Here is a 19,019-nt window from a genome sequence, read left to right on the forward strand (position 1 = left end):
AACAGAGAAAGATATTATGCTACTTGTCATTTATGTTGATGATTTGATTATGACAGGTGACAGTAATGAAGATATCCTTCATGTGAAAATGCTATTGAAGCAGAAGTTTGAAATGAAGGATTTGGGAGAGTTGCGTTATTTCTTGGGCATTGAGGTGATTAGATCACCAAGTGGGATACAGCTCTTGCAGAGGCAGTATGGATTGGACATGCTGTCCAAATATGGGATGACAGGCTGTAAGCCTATTTCAGTTCCTTTGGAGCAGACGCATAGTAGGAAGTTTGATTTATATGACTATTACCAGGCCAGATTTGAGCTATGCTGTTGGATTGGTAAGTCAGTTTATGCAGGCTCCAAGGAAACCACATTTGGATGCTGCTAGACGCATACTCAGGTATGTGAAGTCCACATTGCAGTATGGACTATTTTATGAGACTGGGGTTCAGATACAGTTGCATGGATACACTGATGCTGATTGGGCTGGTAGTATTTCTAATAGACGATCTACCAGTGGATATATGTTCTCTTTTGGGAGTGCTGCAGTCACTTGGAGCAGCAAGAAACAACCTACAGTTGCCTTGTCGAGCACAGAGGCTGAGTACAGGGGTGTAGCAATGGCTGCATGTGAGGTAGCTTGGTTGCATAAGCTACTTTATGATATGCATCAGTCTACAGATGGGCCAGTTGTCATTTATTGTGACAACATGAGTAGTATATACTTGGCAAATAACCCAGTCTATCATGCTAGAACAAAGCACATTGAGGTGCATTATCACTATGTGCGAGAGAGGGTTTTACTAGGTCTTATTGATCTAGTTTATGTCAGCACAGAGGATCAGGTAGCTGACATATTCACGAAGGCATTGGGCGCAGAGAAGCTGCGCAAGTTCAGAGACCTGCTTGGTGTGCAGGAATTGGGATTGAGCTCGAGGGGGAGTGTTGAGATATCGAGCTCCACTCGTGATACGCCAAGGTGACCGTTGTGTATTTATGTCACCGACTTGTCAGTTGCAGACGCGGTTGGTACACCGCCCATGAATAATAGCTACATGATAGCTATCCTTATCTACTCTAGTTTGTGGCTCAGTTAGTATGCCACCTTAGTTAGTTGAGTTTGGTTTGAGACCCATATATAGGGTTCTTCTATTTCTTTGTACTAGAGTTCTTTTGGCTTACACAACTAAGAAGAGGAAAACTGTTTTCAGCCTCCATCCTTGTGTGTCTTCCCCCATTGTGCAAGCAAGAAAGCTTCAAGTGAGACTCCTTCCTTCTCTCCCACAATCTTGACAATGGGATCTTGAGGCCTTGATACTAGTTACAAGGCAGAATCTTGGTAGGATAAACCTTCGGGTTTTTATTTCCGGGATACGAAAGGATAATTTCTACGGAGGCAAAAAGGGATACTTAATTCTCCTATATGGATAGGAGACAAACATTAATCTAAAGATAAATTAAGAAAGTGTTTGATCTTGTTATCTTGTCTTCGTGTTTGTGCCCTAAATTACTTAAAAGAACCTGTGATTAATGGGTTAATTAAGGAAGCTGCTTTTATGTGTCAAACATAATGTGGTAGGTAATTAGATAACTAAAACAACCCACGAGGGAAGCATGGTGGATGTGACCAATGGGTCTATCCTACGGCAGGGTGGTCTCGGTTAGCCGAGAGCTTTCCTCAATGGAATTTATTTGGTGCGAACGTTTGATAGACAAGGGCCTTAGAACTTGTAAGTTAAAAACCTGATTCATACCATTTTAGGGGACCGAAATGGGACTATGCCCTACAGGCAGAGAGGTCGAGCGATGCATCCTCTCATTTCCCATTTTCTTTGAACCTAGTGCGGTATGAGTCTGCTTTGGTCCAGTTGTATCTGCGCAAAGTGGAGCAGTTGTAGACCAACGCTAGAAGGCTATTAGGAAGACCCGACTACGAGGAACCTGAACTTCAAGTCAATCCTAGTGGAAACGGCCGGATACTTCCGTTGTGAGGCAGACTCAAGAGACCCTAGTTGGCAAACCCCGTGTCATTCCTTAGAAGTGCCGAGTGGTGTCTTCTAGATATATCTCTCGATGGACTGCTAAGACGTGTCCCGCAATTTGAGGAGCGAGCATGTTACAGTTGGTATCAGAGCGAAACTTCATAATGATACATGATTGATTAATATTCGGTTCATAGACATATCCAAAATAGAAATAACCTAAGTGGTATGGCTTGATTGTCAGACACCTTCTGCACCCACGAATGCTAACATGCAAGAGAAGAAATTTCTTCTCAAGCAAATTAAGCCACCCGAGTTTGATGGCAAGGGAAGGACTGTTCAAGCCGATGCTGAGATCTGGATTGAGTCCATGGAGGACTACTTTGAGGCAGCAGGAACTGCACCTGCTAACCAAGCCATGCTCGCCAAACTTAAGCTTACAGGCGAAGTGAGACTTTGGTGGAAACAGTGGTGTAGAGACCAAGCAATCTCGGGGGGGACAGTCACTTGGGATAAGCTTAAGGAAGTTGTGCAAGGGAGGTATCTGCCACATGCCTACCGCACACAAAAGATGAATAAATTCTATGACTTGAAGCAACTAGGATTATCCCTTGAAGCATATTATTTGAAGTTCGTTTCACTCCTAAAGTATGTACCTCCAATGGATATGACACAAATAGGTGTCAAAATTCTGTGTTGGGTTGAATTCACCCATAAACACTCGATTGGAATCAATGCGCCCAACGAACTTGCAAGACGCATTACTCCGAGCGAATCCAATCATCCAAGAACTTATATTGGGCAATGGTAGCAAAGATGATTATGGAGATCAGGATAAGAGATGCTATACGTGCGGAGAGATAGGGCACATCCGTAGGAGATGTCCCTACCATCAATGCTTCCATTGTAATGAGCTAGGACACATCCAAGTAGACTACCCTGATCTAAGTCTAGAAGACATTGAACCTCCAAGAAAACGAAGCTACACAGGTGCAATCTATGGATATATAGACGGATCAGATGAAGACGAAGATCTAGAGCCCACTAAACCTTATTAGGAGGACTAAAATTCCTAGAAGCTTAATCGACATGTAACACAATTGAGAATAAATCCTACTCTTGTACCTATGGTCAAGTCAAATAATATGAGTGCACTACTTGAAACATTAAGAGTAGCCCAGCGAATGCATGGTGGGTCTTAACCCACAGGTCATAAGCCCCATTAGTGCTTGTCTTCCCCAGTTTCTCTCGAGATTAGGAATCTCGATTCCTCTAAGGGTGAGAGGATGTAATATCTCCCCTCCCCCCCCGTGACCCCTGTGCTTCCCCCCATGCTCCCCCATGAGAACCCCCCCCCCCCTTTTCAAAAGTTTTTATTTATTTTTTTTTAATTTTTTACTCTTCCTCTCTCTTCCCTAGCCGTGTGCATGGTGGGGGGAGAGAGAGAGAGAGTGAGTAATGAGTGGGGGGGCATGCAGCCCCCAGGTGGGTGACGGTGGACAGCCGTCTTCTCCCCCCCTGTGACCCCCGTGCTTCCCCCCATGTCTCCCCCATGAGACCCCCCCCCCCCTTTCAAAAGTTTTTATTTATTTTTTTACTCTTCCTCTCTCCCCCCCTGCCGTGTGCATGGCGGGGAGAGAGAGAGAGAGAGAGAGTAATGAGTGGGGGGGCATGCAGCCCCCCGGTGGGTGACGGTGGACAACCGTCTTCTCCCCCCCCCCCCCCCCCCCCCAATAAGAGCCTCTCCCCTCCCTCCATTTGGCAGCGCCTGCCTGGTCGTCCACAGGCATCAACATCGCCTCCCTCGTCATCCTCAACAGGCGCGTCCCCCCCTCATCGTGTTCAGGGAAACCCCCTCCAAACCATCGTTCGTGAACAGCGCGCACCCCACCCCCCCCTCGGGCGTGAGAGTAGAAGAAGGAGAAGAAGAGGGAGAGAGAGAAGAAGAAGAAGAAGAAGAAGAAGAAGAAGAAGAAGAAGAAGGAGAAGAGGGAGAGAGGGGAGAAGAAGAAGAAGAAGAGGGAGAGAGAGAAGGAGAAGAGAGAAGGAGAAGAAGAAGGAGAGAGAGGAGAAGAAGAAGAGAAAGAGAGAGGGAGAGAAGACTATGAGATGGAGAGGGTGAGATAGAAGGAAAACAAATCGGGGAGAGGGTAAAAGAAGAGGAAGAGTTATGCATGTTTGAAGTCACATTGATTGGCCTCAGATTCCTTGTGGACCCTCGTACCACTTCCTTCTGCCAAGGCAAGAGCGGTTGATTTACCTCAAGGGTTGCAAGACCAAGAACACACAAGGATGGTACCCAAGAGACGAGTTACAAGGAGCACAAGTGCTAAAGTTGCAAACGGAGCTAGGAACATATCCAATGCAAGCGGAGACATGAATACCACCAACCCTCCAGCAACTATAGCTCATATCTAGGTTGTACCAAGATTTAGATTCTTCTCACGCATCTTAAATTCTTAAATAGAGGTAGAATTGTGTGCATAAAATATGTAAAAGTCATTAGTGTTACATTAGACGAGAATAGGAAATAAGACTGAAAAGCAAGTAACAATAGATGACGCATTGAAGGAAAATTGCATAAAGTATAACAAGAAGCGTGTCAAGGTTGCATAGGAAGATTGCATCAATTTTAATGTACATTGAAGTGCTTGAATTCAAGCTTTGTATGATAGCTTGGAAATTGTAGGATAAAGTTAAAAGTTGTCTTAGAGAGAAGATGGGCAAGTTAGACCCTAATCCGACGTATCACGAAAAACATAAATGCATGTATTCGCCATTAAAGGGCTTAAGATGGGTTGATCTTCTACCCTAAATAGGTAGCCTTGATTAATAAAGGTCAAGGTGAAATTACATAGATCATTAAAAAAATCTAGAAGATAACCGTTAAAGTTGTTCCTTGAGCAACCCTAGATCCCAAGGGGGAGAGTAAACCCTAGGGAGGCAGTATTTCAAGGCTGAAAATGATTTAAGTAGGGATAAGCTAAGTTCCAATGCAATGGTGGCTTAAGAGACTTGTTGAGATGGTTTACCATTGATGTTCCTAATGAGGGTTGACCTTGTTTAAGATGGAAAAGAGGTTAGTAAGCAGAGTGGTTACTTGCTGGATTAAGAAAGGATGTTTTCCTAGTTAAAGGATGTTAGGCTGGTTGTTTCAGTTTGATTGTTTCCGAAAGGATACTTAAGGATTGGTTGTGGTTTTGGATGAATATCCAAGTGATTATATTTTCATGGGGGGAATTGTAAGGATAGATCGCCATGGGAACAAAAGGGATGTTTTCCCTAGAAAATGTTATTAGGCTGGTTGCTTCAATTGTGGATGATTTCCTAAAGGGATAATTAAGGAAGGATGGCGCTAGCTACCCCCCGCGAACCGCCAAACCCTAACCAAGGGGGTTATGAATCCGTGCCGGGAATGTGGGCCAAACCCGCCGCGAGAGGTCTCTTCGTGGAAATTACTTGGCGTAGGAGTGCCGGGAATGGGACTATGTCGTACGGGTAGAGAGTTCGAGCGATGCATCCCTCTCGTTTCCCATTCTCTTTGAACCTAGTGCGGTACGAGTCTGCTTTGGTCCAGTTGTATCTGCGCAAAGTGGAGCAGTTGTAAACCGACGCTAGAAGGTTGTTAGGAAGACTCGACTATGAGGAACCCGGACTTTAGGTCGATTCTAGAGGGAATGGTCGGATACTTCCGTTGCGAGGCAGACTCGAGAGACCCTAGTTGGCAAACCTCGTATCATTCATTGGGAGTGCCGGGTGTCGTCTTCTAGATATATCTCTCGATGGACTGCTAAGACGTGTCTCGCAATTTGAGGAGCGGGCACGTTACACTTATAGGAAGGCAACCATGTTTTGTAGTATTTTAAATGTGCCTTCAAGATGAGTTATCCTTCTTAAGGATGCTTGACTCGATGGATGATTTGCAAGTTGGATTTAAAAAAAAAGACATTGTTACACTATTTTACTCATCAAGGGTGCCTTCAATGAGGGGTGATTTGCACGCTTAACTTGCAAAAATAACCACATTAGAGTTGGATCACACCTAAGATCTATAGGGGAAGTGGTGGCAAGTTAATTTGTTGCTCCTTGATTGGATGGAGTGGGTGCAAAGGAGGGCTTGCTCAACCCCAACTATCCCCTACTAATCTAGCAAAAAAAGTCAATGCTAGGGGAGTGCTAGCAATGCCAACAAAGGAGAAATGATGATTTGCATGGTAAATCTCATGCTAGACAATTGAGTGCTATTGAGTAATGCACAATAGCTTGTCTTTGCATTGCTTCCAATCTTTTATGTGCGACCACAAGGAAGTCAAGCATTTTCTTGTGTTTCCATTGGTCCTCTTAGGGCTGGCGCCGTAAGCTGTTGCACTATTGGTCCTCTTAGTGGATTTATTTTTGATTTTTTCTAGGCTCTTATGACGAATGCAACACGTTCCATATTAAAGAGACCAATTAGCGACCCTTAGTAAACATTGACACATCATTTACTGTTCCATCTCAAAGCTGGGTCATTTTGTTCCGGACAGCCCGTCCATTCTCTTGTGCGAGTGACTTGCGATCGAAGCTTTACGCGAGGCACAGAAAGGGGGACGCGCGCAGAGAGCGAGTGAGAGAGAGAGAGAGAAGAAGAGAGATGGGCCAGAATCAGTCAGGAGGCGCCTCGAGAGGTCTGCCGGGAGAGCGCAAGCAGGACGACAAGAAGGAGAAGAAATACGAGCCCGCTGCCCCCCCGACTCGCGTTGGTCGGAAGCAGAGGAAGCAGAAGGGCCCTGAGGCCGCGGCCCGCCTCCCTATTGTCACCCCTAACACCAAATGCAAGCTCAGGCTTCTCAAGCTAGAGCGCATCAAGGATTATCTCCTCATGGAAGAGGAGTTTGTCTCTAACCAGGAGCGGCTCAAGCCTCAGGAGGATAAGAATGAGGAGGATCGGTCCAAAGTCGACGACCTCCGCGGCTCACCAATGAGCGTTGGTAGCTTGGAGGAGATAATCGATGAGAATCATGCCATTGTTTCGTCTTCTGTTGGGCCGGAGTATTATGTCAATATCCTATCCTTTGTGGATAAAGATCAGTTGGAGCCAGGATGTGCAATTCTGATGCACAATAAGGTAATGTTTCCCTGATTTTGTGCAGCTTGAATAGCAAACCTTGCAGAAATTAGGTTTCACTGTAAACGAACCATGGGAATAAATGCTGAGAGTGTGCCTGAATGGCTTTGCAAATCCCATTTTCAACATCAATTTCAGAACAGTAGCTTGGAGTTAGCAGGCTTCTGATGATGTGAATCTGAATGATATATGAAATAATCATGTTTTTAGGAAAATGGAGGATTAGAATGTTTAGTATAATGTAGTAGAACTCAAAGTTTCTTGATACTATAATTTCTGATGATGTTGAATCTGAATGAAATTTGAAATAATCATGTTAATAGGAAAATGGAGAACAGAATGTCTGGTATAATAAAGTCTCTTTTTATATTATCCTCGTCACATCCTTTCTTGGTTGTTGGTTTATCAGGTTCTTTCTGTTGTCGGCCTCCTACAAGATGATGTGGACCCAATGGTTTCTGTGATGAAAGTTGAGAAGGCCCCACTTGAGTCCTATGCTGATATAGGAGGGCTTGATGCTCAGATTCAAGAAATCAAAGAGGCTGTGGAGCTTCCATTAACTCATCCTGAACTTTATGAGGACATAGGAATAAAGCCACCAAAGGGTGTGATCCTTTATGGAGAACCTGGTACTGGAAAAACTCTTCTGGCCAAGGTAACATTCCATATTAATTGGCTTTGTTTATACAGCTTATAGCTTATAGTTGTAATATTACTGTAGAGCTGAGTGAGGTGAGTCCAGGAGCATTTCAAATCTTTGTTAGCAGACCAGATTTCTTGCTTTCGTTATTAAGTCTTTTCCCTTGTATTATTATTTTAGATCACATACCTGTAGTGAACGTTGCATTTGACAAATAAACTTATTTCTCACCCGATTTCAAGATTGACAAGAGATGGTGTTAAATACTCATGAATTGTCTGATCCTATCAAATCTGAAAATGTTTGTTCTGTCGGTCAATTGTTATCTGACTTAGTGCAATGCTAATAAATCATTCACAACTCAAAACATTTTGATCATAGAAACAATTTTCATTTGAATGCCTTCTTTACAAACCTCACAGGTGCATGTGGTTCTCAACTTGATTTCACATATAACACTCCTTGCTATACCTCCAGTAGATTTTGGTTGTCCATATTATCCTGCATCAGTTCCTTGGAATGGATTTGCAGTTTCTGCTGCTTCTGACAGCAACTTGATGCGTTATTGGGATTATTTCAATGTTTCAATGGAGGGGCTCTTGACTTCGTAATTTTGTTTCTTTTGTAATCTCTATTCATTGTTGTCCAATCTATTTCCATTGCCCCTCCGATCTCATCATGGTATTAGAGTACAATGTACTTCGTCGTCATTGAATCTCGGTGTGAGGTGCTTGACTATTGCTCACGTGCAACCTCATCCTTTCTAGTCAATCATTTATGCTTGTCCATGGCAATAGGAGGCTATGTTTTGGAGTAGATTCTTGACCTACTGCTATTCATTTTGTATCTTGTCCTAGCCTTGGATTCATAGGTTGTACCATACTCCCAACCCTTCTTTGCACATCTGGTTAATTGGCCTTGTCTCACATGGATGTAGCACACAAATTTGCGTTTATCCAACATTTGATTTTTGAGGCATCCAACAACCATCCCAGTTGCATTGCAATCCAAGGCAGAGGACTGTTGGTTGCTGCATTTGGTGTGGTAGCAAGAGGTGTCCTTGTGTTCAGTGTAGTTTTCTCATCTCGTTTTGCATTTTTCCTCTCTTTGCTCCCCATTATTTCTTCTTCTTGTTAGCATTTATGCTATTCTGTATCTTGTTCTATTCACATCTCCAACTTGTGAGCCTTAGTTTGAGTTTCATGAGGACATTAGGAGCTCCAACATTGTCATAGTCTGTCAGAGGTCTTCATCACAGGCACATCAGGTGGAGATGAGGGTTACTTGGCCTTTGATCATTGTATCCACTTCTCTCAGCCTGTTAACAGTGCACAGTGTGAGGTGCATTGCAAGTTTTAGCCATGCGTGTCAGTCTGGGTATCATTTCTCTCATAAGTTCTCAGTGTAGAGTTAATGCCAGCTTTTGGCTGTACAGGTTGAGATGTTTCATGCCTGTTGCCTATATAAGCAGCAACTCACATGCCTCTATTGATCACATTCATCCAGCCATCGTTCTTCCTCATCTTCCTCAGTTAGATTCTCATCTTTTGCCGTAAGTCTAGCCCCCTCACTTGGAGGCTGCATATGGTGCTGGACTTCAAACAGCACCCTGCATTTGATTGAGAGCACCCTCATCAATACTGGGTGGTGCTAATTCCTGCCTGACGGCCTTCTTTTCTGCAGGAACAGGCCCTTTTCCGCCTGCGTTTTTGTGCAGGCAGCCCAGCGTATGCCCTGTTTTGTTCACAGGCTGGTACCTCCTTGCAGGTTGGCACCATACCAGGCTGGGTGCCTTCTTTGACAGGCAGACCAACCTCTTTCTTTACTGCATTTACTGGGCTGGTACTGCTGCAGCAGAGAGGTAATCTTTCAAACTTGTTGGGGCGGCAGGTATTATAGCCACTTGACCCTCCAATCTTCCTGGGTGGCACATACTATCTACTGGACACTGCTTTCAGTTAGGGGACACTCTTCTCTGCTGGTTGATCAGCTCCAGCCTGTAGAACAGGCTGTTTTTCTGTCTCCAGCCCTCTGTCTACCTGCATTTTGCAGATCTGCCCCTTCTGCCTGGGATTGTGTGGCCCTTTTGACCTCAGGCACTTCCCATTGTCACCGCCGTACGCCCACTTTTGTTGACCAGCAGCCTGACAGACTCCATACAAGTGGAGGACATCTCCCATCTGGTTGCTTTCACGTAGTGCAGCATCTTTTCTTGTGTTTTTGGTGGGTGTTCTTGAAGGAATCTATGACCGATGAGTATGCTAGGTGGAATTGTGTGGATTGGGATTGCTACGACTGAGATTGTAAAGACCGGTGTTCACAGAGCTGTGATTGTGAGGATGTTCGGATGGACCTAGACAAGCTTCCTTCCTAACCATGCTTGGATCGGTTGCCTTTCTTAGAGAAAGGCAACAACCATCAAACATTGAGATTGCATGCATGGTTATTGAGTGCAATCTTGCATTCAATGTCCTAGAGCATGAGCAATGGAGAAAGATGGTGAGAACCATCGCCAATGTGGGCCCATGGGAAGGATGGAGCGGTGCTACATACAATGTCATGAGGATGAAGAAGATTGATGAAGAGAAGGAGAGGATTGATAAAGCCCTTGATTCTATTCGGGCCGCATGGACAAAATACGGTTGCTTTATTCTCATCGATGGATGGAGAGACTGTAGGAAACGGGGCATCGTCAACATACTCGCTTCATGTCCACTCTGCATATATTTTTTGTGGGCCATAGACACTAGTAAGAGGGAAGGCAAAACGACCGGCACATTTATCTACAGCCACATTTGGCAAGCTATCACTGAGGTATACATTGTCTTTTAAAAATTTAAAGTTGTTTCTTTCATTATTATAATTTTAAATTCATAACCCTTCGAAGCTTTTCTTATCATAATTTTGAATTTGTGCCATGTATGATGTGGTTGTAGGTGGGCCCGTCAAATGTGGTGCAAGTTGTTATCAACAATGCATTCAATTGTTGGTGCATGGGTTGTTTACTTGAGGCCAAGTTTCCTTCGAAAGTATGGATTTCATGTGCAAGTCATTTTTCGGACTTGCTCATGGAGGACATTAGGAAGTTCAAATGAGTGAAGAGGTTAGTGCATAAGGCTACATTAGTTGTTACCTTCTTCAGGTGAAGGTGAATGTGCTTGCGATGTATTGCAAGTATAGCACACTTGAGTTGAAGAAGCCTTCTTCAACTCGCTTTGCTTACATGTGATTGTTGTTGGATTGCCTTTATGAGGTGTGGTCTGCTCTATGCTAGGGCCCAGGCGGTGATGTCCACTCTAAGATAAGCATGAGACAAAGGAGGCAAAAGCCATGCTACGCTTGTGCCTCGATGAGCAATTTTGGCAAAGAGTCCATGGGATCGTGATTGCTGTGGCTCCCTTTTATAGGGTATTACGTATGAGTGATTGCGAGGGGTCCACCATGGGCCTTCTCATTCACTTCTTTCGAGCAGCATTGGTGGAGGCACGGGCTTGCTTGGTGATCACAGAGTCAGCATGCACACATCATTGACATAGCAGAGAAGAGATGGGCATGGATGTGTAAGCCCATCCATGGATTTGCAACACTATTACATCTGGCCCACAAGTCTTCAGCAGTCATGGATGGTAGAGAGTTGTGTTCTGACCAGCTTGCATTTGTCACTCGTGTGGTTCATGTGGATGACTACAACACAGTTCTAGAGGAGCTTGGATGCTATGTGGATTAGAGGGGCATATGGCTTTTGCTTCTTCCACTTGTTGGAAAAGAGAGTCACTTGTGAAGCCTCTCTTTCGGTGGCAGAATTTGGGATATGTGTTGCAAACTCTTCAACCCTTGACCATGAGTGCCCTTGCTTAAGATTGCTCTTTGGGTGCATGTGAGAGAAATCGGAGTGCCTATTCTCTCATTCACATGAAGATTTGCAATCGGCTTAGCACACGGCAATTAGAGTGGCTAGTCTATTGCCGCACTAACTTGCATATAATGAAGGCCATGATGACCATGCGTAGTCCAAAGTAGATAAACACTTATTGTTTTGGTTAAGTCAAGTTAAAACTTGCTGTTTTCAATTTTATACTTAACAATCTAGTATTTATAATCTTATGTGCATTGTGTAGGTGAATGTTGATACATTCAAGTTGACGGGTGATACTTTTTTGAGTGTACACTAGGAGGTTGGTATGGAGGAGCAACATATATTTGCGGAGCTCTATAGAAAACTCATAGCAATAGACTCGTGACACTTGCAGTTAGCGTACTCGTGGGCGAGGAGTTCATCCAGTTTTAGGAGTTCGAGTTGTAGGGGTTGCTAGCAAGGGCACGGTCATTTGGCGCTCTTTGAGATTGACAAGGGGTGGTTCAAGCGGTTTGTAGACATATGTGAGACGGGGCTCTAGAAGCTCTCATCCTGTGCTTGATGATGACATACTCCCCTTGCTTACAGCTACACAGCCATTGCCTAGGGAGCCATCATTTGATGATGATGGTAACCTCATGAATGAGGTTGAATATGAGAGCATCTCAGCATTTGATATCGAGGGGTCATCTTCAGACTCTCTTAATGAGCGCTTAGATGATGATGTATCGTTGATGATCGTATCCAGATTAGCATATTCCACTCGATTCTTGAGTTCGTCGTGACTCATCCGACTCTCGACTCCTATGACAATTGTATGATGTATCATGTATCTCATTGATCTCATTTTGTAATGGCATTGCTATAGCCTGTTTTCACTTTAAACATGTGTCTTATCATTTATAGTTTAAAAAAAAAGTTAAATTTTTTCGTACTAATAGCGTACTGTATCTTATAAAATCATAAGGTACCATTTAATACTGTACTGTATGGTACCTTTCGTACCTACAACCATTGGCTCTAGGATCTAAGCTCATTTGGGGTTATAATCACTACTGGTGGCATTTCTTTATTGCCTGTTTGTGGTGCTATCATGTTCTCACAATCGCCTACCATCCATTGAGCTTTTTTTCAGAAGTCCTACACGTTTCGGGTTTGGGCTTGCATCTCCTCTTAATTCTTGGCCTCACTAGAATTAGTACTCGGGTTGCCCATTGAATAGGCTGTCTTTGTTAAGGATTCTTTGACAAGAGCCACCCTTGTGATAGGTTGGTAGGAGAGGGGGGTAAAGAAATACTTGAACACAAAACACAAACACAAGTGTATGACAAAGCATAGATTGACAATAGAATTTAGTAGGATTATGGTAACTTAGAGACAATGAATATAGAAGATGGATGAAGAATGAAGAGATACAATGTTCAATGTAGTAGACACACTATGTTGAGTGAATACAAAACCTTGAACTCCCATGTCTTTGAAGGATTGGGCTAGAGAGTATGAATTGGAGAGTGTGTCATACTATGTATGGATCTTGAAATGCAGAAGGTAATCTCTGGATGTGATTAGCAGCTGCGAATGCAGATTTAGAGGGTTTGGATCAGGATGAAAGTAATTGGAGGAGCTCGTGAACTACGTAGCAGGCTGTAAACTGTTAGGAAGAAGTAGATGACTGCTGAAATCAGTAAATGCAGCTGTAGATACGCTTTTGGACGGCTGGTGTCATGCTGAAGAGTGCAAATGCAAATTGGAGATGTTAGGCTGCAGCAAACACAAGCAACAATGGCCTTTCAGATTGATGGCGATGGCTGGAAAGTGCCACTTGTATGTTGGAAGACAGTTGCGAGAGCTTTACATGTAGGTCTGGAGGGTTGTAAACTAATTGCTAGGTGTTGATGAAGGTTGGTCACCACCACGAACCATGGTATTTGCTAGGAAGGGGTGTAGACTACAATGGAGTTAGCACCAATTGATGGAGGACGTGAGAAAGCTAGATGGACTAAGTAGAGAGGATGTCTCCTATTTATAGATTAGTGGATCCTCCCACATTAGGGTTTGGCATATGGGATATAGACACTTTCTAGGAAAGTTTGGTAATTTCATGAGTAGATCCTCCCGCATTAGGGTTTGCCATATGGGACATAAACACTCTCTAGGAAAGTTTGGTAATTTCACAAAACTTTGATAATAAGCATGTTTTGGGGCTGCAACAAATAAATAATCAGCTTGTAATGCATTTTTAAGCTCAACATCCCCTCTTAAGCCAGTGTGTGGTGCTAATGCTGAAAATGTGTAGGATGGGCCACTAGGCGTAGACATGTTGGTTAATTGTATGGTCACCTGGGATGGTGGACGTGAGAAAGCTAGATGGACTGAGTGGAGAGGATGTCTCCTATTTATAGATGAGTGGATCCTCCCACATTAGGGTTTGGCATTCTCTAGGAAAGTTTGGTAATTTCATGAGTGGATTCTCCCACATTAGGGTTTGGCATATGGGATATAGACACTCTCTAGGAAAGTTTAGTAATTTCATGAAACTTTGATAATAAGCATGTTTTGGGGATGCAACAAAGTAATAATCAGCTTATAATGTATTTTTAAGCTCAACATCCCCTCTTAAGCCGGTGTGGGGTGCTAATGTTGAAAATGTGTAGAATGGGCCACTAGGCATAGACATGTTTGTTAATTGTATGGTCACATGGGAGGTGGGAGAATAGGGTGGGGTTTGAGATGTGTGGGTGGGGTATCCTTGCATATAGGTTCCCATGGAGGCTTGGTTTAGGGAATAAATCCCCACCACTAGTGCTTCATCACATGGTTGTGCAAAAGCAAAGGACCTAAAGGGAAAGGATGTGCTTAGGCTTGAAGATTCCCAATGTGGTGTGTGGCTGGACAAGTGGAATGGTGAATGGTGATGTTAGACATGGTGTAAGTGTGGATGTGGGTGCTAAATTTGATGATGATGGAAATGATGATGTATCAACTTCAGGTTGACTATGAGAAACAAAAGTTGAAGAACGAAAACTTGAGTTCTTCTTGTATGCACCTCTTCTTGTGTTTACATAAAAGTATCTATTCTCTTTAAGACTTAGATTATTATGAATGGAGTGAGAGTATCTTCTACTTGAATATTACCAATATCTTGGATGGAAGTAGAAACATTAAGAATGGAAATAGAAGTAAAAACTTGTGTACTTGACACTAGTGGAAGAGGGGAAGTGAATGAAGGTTTCTACTCTATGTCAGTCTCTCCAATAGGATGGCTAGTCCCATAGGGAGGTTTTGTTCTTCTTGGGCTCGATGCATGAGAATCATAGGGTCTATAGACATCATAGTAGTCAAAAGTTTCTCGTTTTCCATTGGAATCTCATAGAGTAAGCTGAGATGCCCAGTCTTGCTCGGTTCTTGGCAAAGGCTATTTGGGAGATTGAAGAGGTAAGGAAGTGTTAGAAGTCATGTATCCTTTGAGAGTTTCTATTTCTAATGATGAGCTTTTCGATGGAGGGCCTAGATTTCTTCAAAGAGTACCTAGCTTTGATACCATGTAAAGAAATACTTGAACATAGAATACAAATACGTGTGTAACAAAGCATAGACTAATAATAGAACTCAGTAGGGTTAGGGTACCTTAGAGACAATGAACAGAGAAGATGAATGAAAAATGAACCGATTTAATGCTTAATGAAGGTGTCTTTGAAGGACTAGGGCAAAGAGTATGAGCTGGAGAGTGTGTGGTACTTTGTATGGATCCCAAAACGCAGTAGATAGCCCCTGATGCGATCACCAGTTGCAAATGCAGATCTGGAGGGTTTGGATCTGGCTGAAAACAACCGGAGCAGCTCAAATCGTGGGTAGTAGGCTGCAAAAAGTAGGTGGCTACTGAAATTAATAAATGCAGCTGTAGATCTACCCTTGGAAGGCTGGCCTTAGGTGGAAGATTGCAAATAGAGATTGGAGATGTCAGGCTGCAGCAAATGCAAGCAACAAGGACCTCTCAGGCTGAAGCTGATGGCTGGAAAGTATTGCCTCCAGGTTGGAAGATACTCCCCAGTTGTAAATGCAGGTTTGGAGGGCTGTAGGCTGATTGCTAGGTGCTGATGAAGGTTGGGTGATGAAGGTTGGTCACTGTTACGAGAATGAGAATTGAACTTAATGATTTAATTAAACTCATGAAGAATTTTAATTAAAATGAATTTTAATTCTAGTACCCCTAACTCTTGACATGGTGACCATTGCCCAGGTAGTGAAGGATTTGACATGGGGCATGGAATGGACAATGAATAAGCTATGTGACACAAGAGCAAGGCAAAAGAAGCAAGGTGCAATGTGAAACTTTCATTAAATTGAAATTTTGCATTTTAGAATTGAGTTACATTGAACGTTGCTCGTAGTAAGCAACTCACTCAAGGCACTTAAGTATGAAGTAGTGGCCCTGAGCTAAAGTTTCGTCCAATGAGCAGCTCACTTATGATTAAAGATTAGGTAATTAATTAGCGTTTAATATAAAGTGTGATCTAATCAAGGAGTAGATGGTTATTCATTTGGAAACATGATCTTTGCTACGTGGGGCTCTCTCTTCCTCTCTCTTTCTCTCATACTTGTGTAGCAGCCCAAGTTTGGAGAGCTATAACCTCAAAAGGAGATGTATGCTTGCTGATTTTTGTGATGAATAGCAAGAGGAGAGTGTTTTGCAGCCATCTCGAGTTGTTGGACAACCGGGAATCAATCTCTTTGTGCTCCTTTCTCTGTCTCTTGGGTTGTGCAAGCTTTGTTTTATAGCAGATCAGAATTGGGGTTTGCTGTTTATAGCAGTTCTCTGGCTAGGGTTTACAAAAATCAGTTGTTTTGGGTGTGGAATTTTTTACTGAAGACATTCCAACCAAAATCCCCACTTTCCTCCTTGTTTTGGGTCACCAAATCATCGAATTCAGGGTAGACATTGGGGAAAATGTATTTAGATATGTAGGTAAGATTTTCCACCCATTGAAAGCATTAAATCGAGCATCCAAAATCAGGGCAAATGTATGCCAAAGAGTAGGGTTTATGGACAGCAAGTCTACGGTTTGAATTACTTCAATTTAACAATGAATTGAGGGTGCGCTGGTTAGGGCAAAGGTCCAAGATTGTTTTACAGTCAAGGTTAAAGGCTTACTTGGCAAACTAGATTAGTTTTGAATTGAGATTTGTGCAAATTCCTCATTAATTGCAGTGTGGCAGTAGTGAGAGACCATGGATGCATTTCTCAATGTCATGTTGGTCAACATTGGAGTGATTGCAGCTCTGTATGCTGGAGGATTGAGGATACACTAGTTTGAGTGTGTAGTTGAGATAGATTCAAAGCTTGTTGGTCAAGGTTGATGAGAGCAATTGAGGAGATAGGACTTGGAGCAAATTTGGTTCATTGAAGAGCCAAGCATGCGAGGAAATCATTCGCAAAAAGAGTGCTGGTTTGTGATTGCATGTTCATCACACGGGTGGGTTACAAATGGTTCATGTAAAGGCTCATCTTCAATATTAAAGAAATATTGTAAGGGCCCCTGACCTTAGGGCCAATATGGTGTTGTCTACTTGCAAAAGCATTGTAGCTCTCAAGTTCTTTGTCATTTATTTTATTTACTGAATTGAATAGTGTGTGATGTAAGTTTGCGTTCATTGCCCTATAGATCAGATCTATAAGCTAGTTTCAATTGCCACCACCAATTGATATATTTGCCATTGGCGGGGGGGGTTGTAGACAGCAATGGAGAAGTTGGCACCAGTTGATGGACTTGAAAAAGCAAGACAGGCTTGTTGTAGTGTCAGCTTCAAATTGAGAACCCTAGAGATGGATTATCATAAATTAAACTTTCTATTTCTAATGAGGACCCTTAAAATACCCTAAATAGCAAAGTATAAAAGAAAGGGTTTTGCTGTTGATATGGCAGTGCCATGTGGTAGTTCCAAGTGAACTTGCTGATAGACCATTCTTTTCACCCACATTACATGTGCATGGGGCAGTTTTCACTCACTTTTGTGCATGAAATGGCTGAAGGGCGTTTGGCCCTCTTTTTCCTTTTAAAAGGGCACATTGCGAGCCTCTCTACATAGTTTTTGGAGCTCTAGTTGACCAAGATACTTCTGGCAACAAAAAGGGAACCTGTTGCTGCTGTTTTGAAGCTATTTCTGCAGGCTGATGGCTGACTATTCACCTTAACTTACCCTTAAGTTGGTACTTAAATAGCCTATGCTGTGTGCACCACTTATCTCTTGTATTTTCAGCATATAATCAAGTCTTTACACTAGTGAAACAATGCTTTTACAGGCTTCAATTGTGTACAATTTGTGTATGATTCTCTCTCTAATTTGTGGTGCATTTATCTTAATTTGAATCAGCTGAAATCTCAATCTAATATCAATTTAGTCTCTGCACTATCCTGCCATAATTCAACCTTGTGTGAGTAATCTAAAGTTTGGTTCTTGTTTCAAGCATCTTCTATCATGGTTGAGTGGACAGGCTGCCTTCTATTCATAGATGAGTGGATCCTTGAAACCACTCTTCCTTCTCCGAAAGGGATAATGGCCTGATCAAGCACTCCTATTCATAGATGAGTGGATCCTTGAAACCACCCTTCCTTCTCCGAAAGGGATAATGGCCTGATCAAGCACTAATTACAGCAAGCATAAAATTCACATAAATTAAAATGCATATGTTACCAAATAATATTGGATAGTAGACTCTTGCTTGGCCCCGAAATCAGTGCCCCATGTAGTATTTTTGAAACCAGTCTATGACTCACATAAAGCAGTAGTCCCTTCAATTAATACCTGGCCTTTTCTCACACACACACACACACACACACACACAAACATAGACCTCACTCGCTCGCTCAATACCGGATTGGCCCCGAAGACCGGTGCCCCTCTTGGTATTTATTTATCAATTAAAAGATGGAAGGTTACAAAAAAAAAAGTTTCAAAGTACAAAACTTGTGAACAGTTGGCTTTCATCTTTTTTGAGTAAATTTCAGCTACATAAGGACAATAAAGCATATCCAAAACAACATCATACAACATATCTAGAACAACATCCCAAGTAGGAAAACACTTTCTGTGAGCATAACTCAATAATTCAAGTGTAGAATTGCAATCTGTAGAACTCTGTATTTACTATTTTTGAGGTGTTTCTCGACCTGTTCTCAGCCTTATTCCATTCTAGATTTGTTCCATACCAGTTGGACTACAAACCCTTTGAGCTTGACATCATCAAAGCTGAAAACCCTGTTCTTGTGTGGCGTGGTCATCACTTTCTTTAGTTCTTGCATTGGAGAAGCTTCTGAACTTGGACAGTGAGACTCTTGCCTCAGCAAAAGTGCAAAGAAAACATAGAACTGTACATTTGGTGGAATCAGCCCATCATGCAAAGTATTTTCTTTGAGAATAGAGAGAGAGAGTTGACCAGAG

General features: G+C 42.8%; 1 protein-coding gene across 1 annotated transcript in view; it reads left to right on the plus strand.

Annotated features, from left to right (window-relative positions):
- Positions 1-6,476: 6,476 nt before the first annotated feature.
- The window catches only part of LOC148038868 (26S proteasome regulatory subunit 4 homolog A), a 37,189-nt gene continuing 24,646 nt past the window's right edge, over positions 6,477-19,019 (plus strand). Inside the window, exons 1-2 of the mRNA XM_087674751.1 lie at positions 6,477-7,083; positions 7,493-7,738. Of these exons, the coding sequence (XP_087530877.1) occupies positions 6,610-7,083; positions 7,493-7,738 (720 nt within the window). The 5' untranslated portion in view covers positions 6,477-6,609. The remainder of the gene's footprint in view (positions 7,084-7,492; positions 7,739-19,019) is intronic.

This window comes from Lygodium microphyllum, chromosome 3, assembly GCF_053477565.2.
Source record: "Lygodium microphyllum isolate KBCC chromosome 3, Lygodium_microphyllum_v1.1.10, whole genome shotgun sequence".
In the NCBI taxonomy this organism is placed as follows: domain Eukaryota; kingdom Viridiplantae; phylum Streptophyta; class Polypodiopsida; order Schizaeales; family Lygodiaceae; genus Lygodium; species Lygodium microphyllum.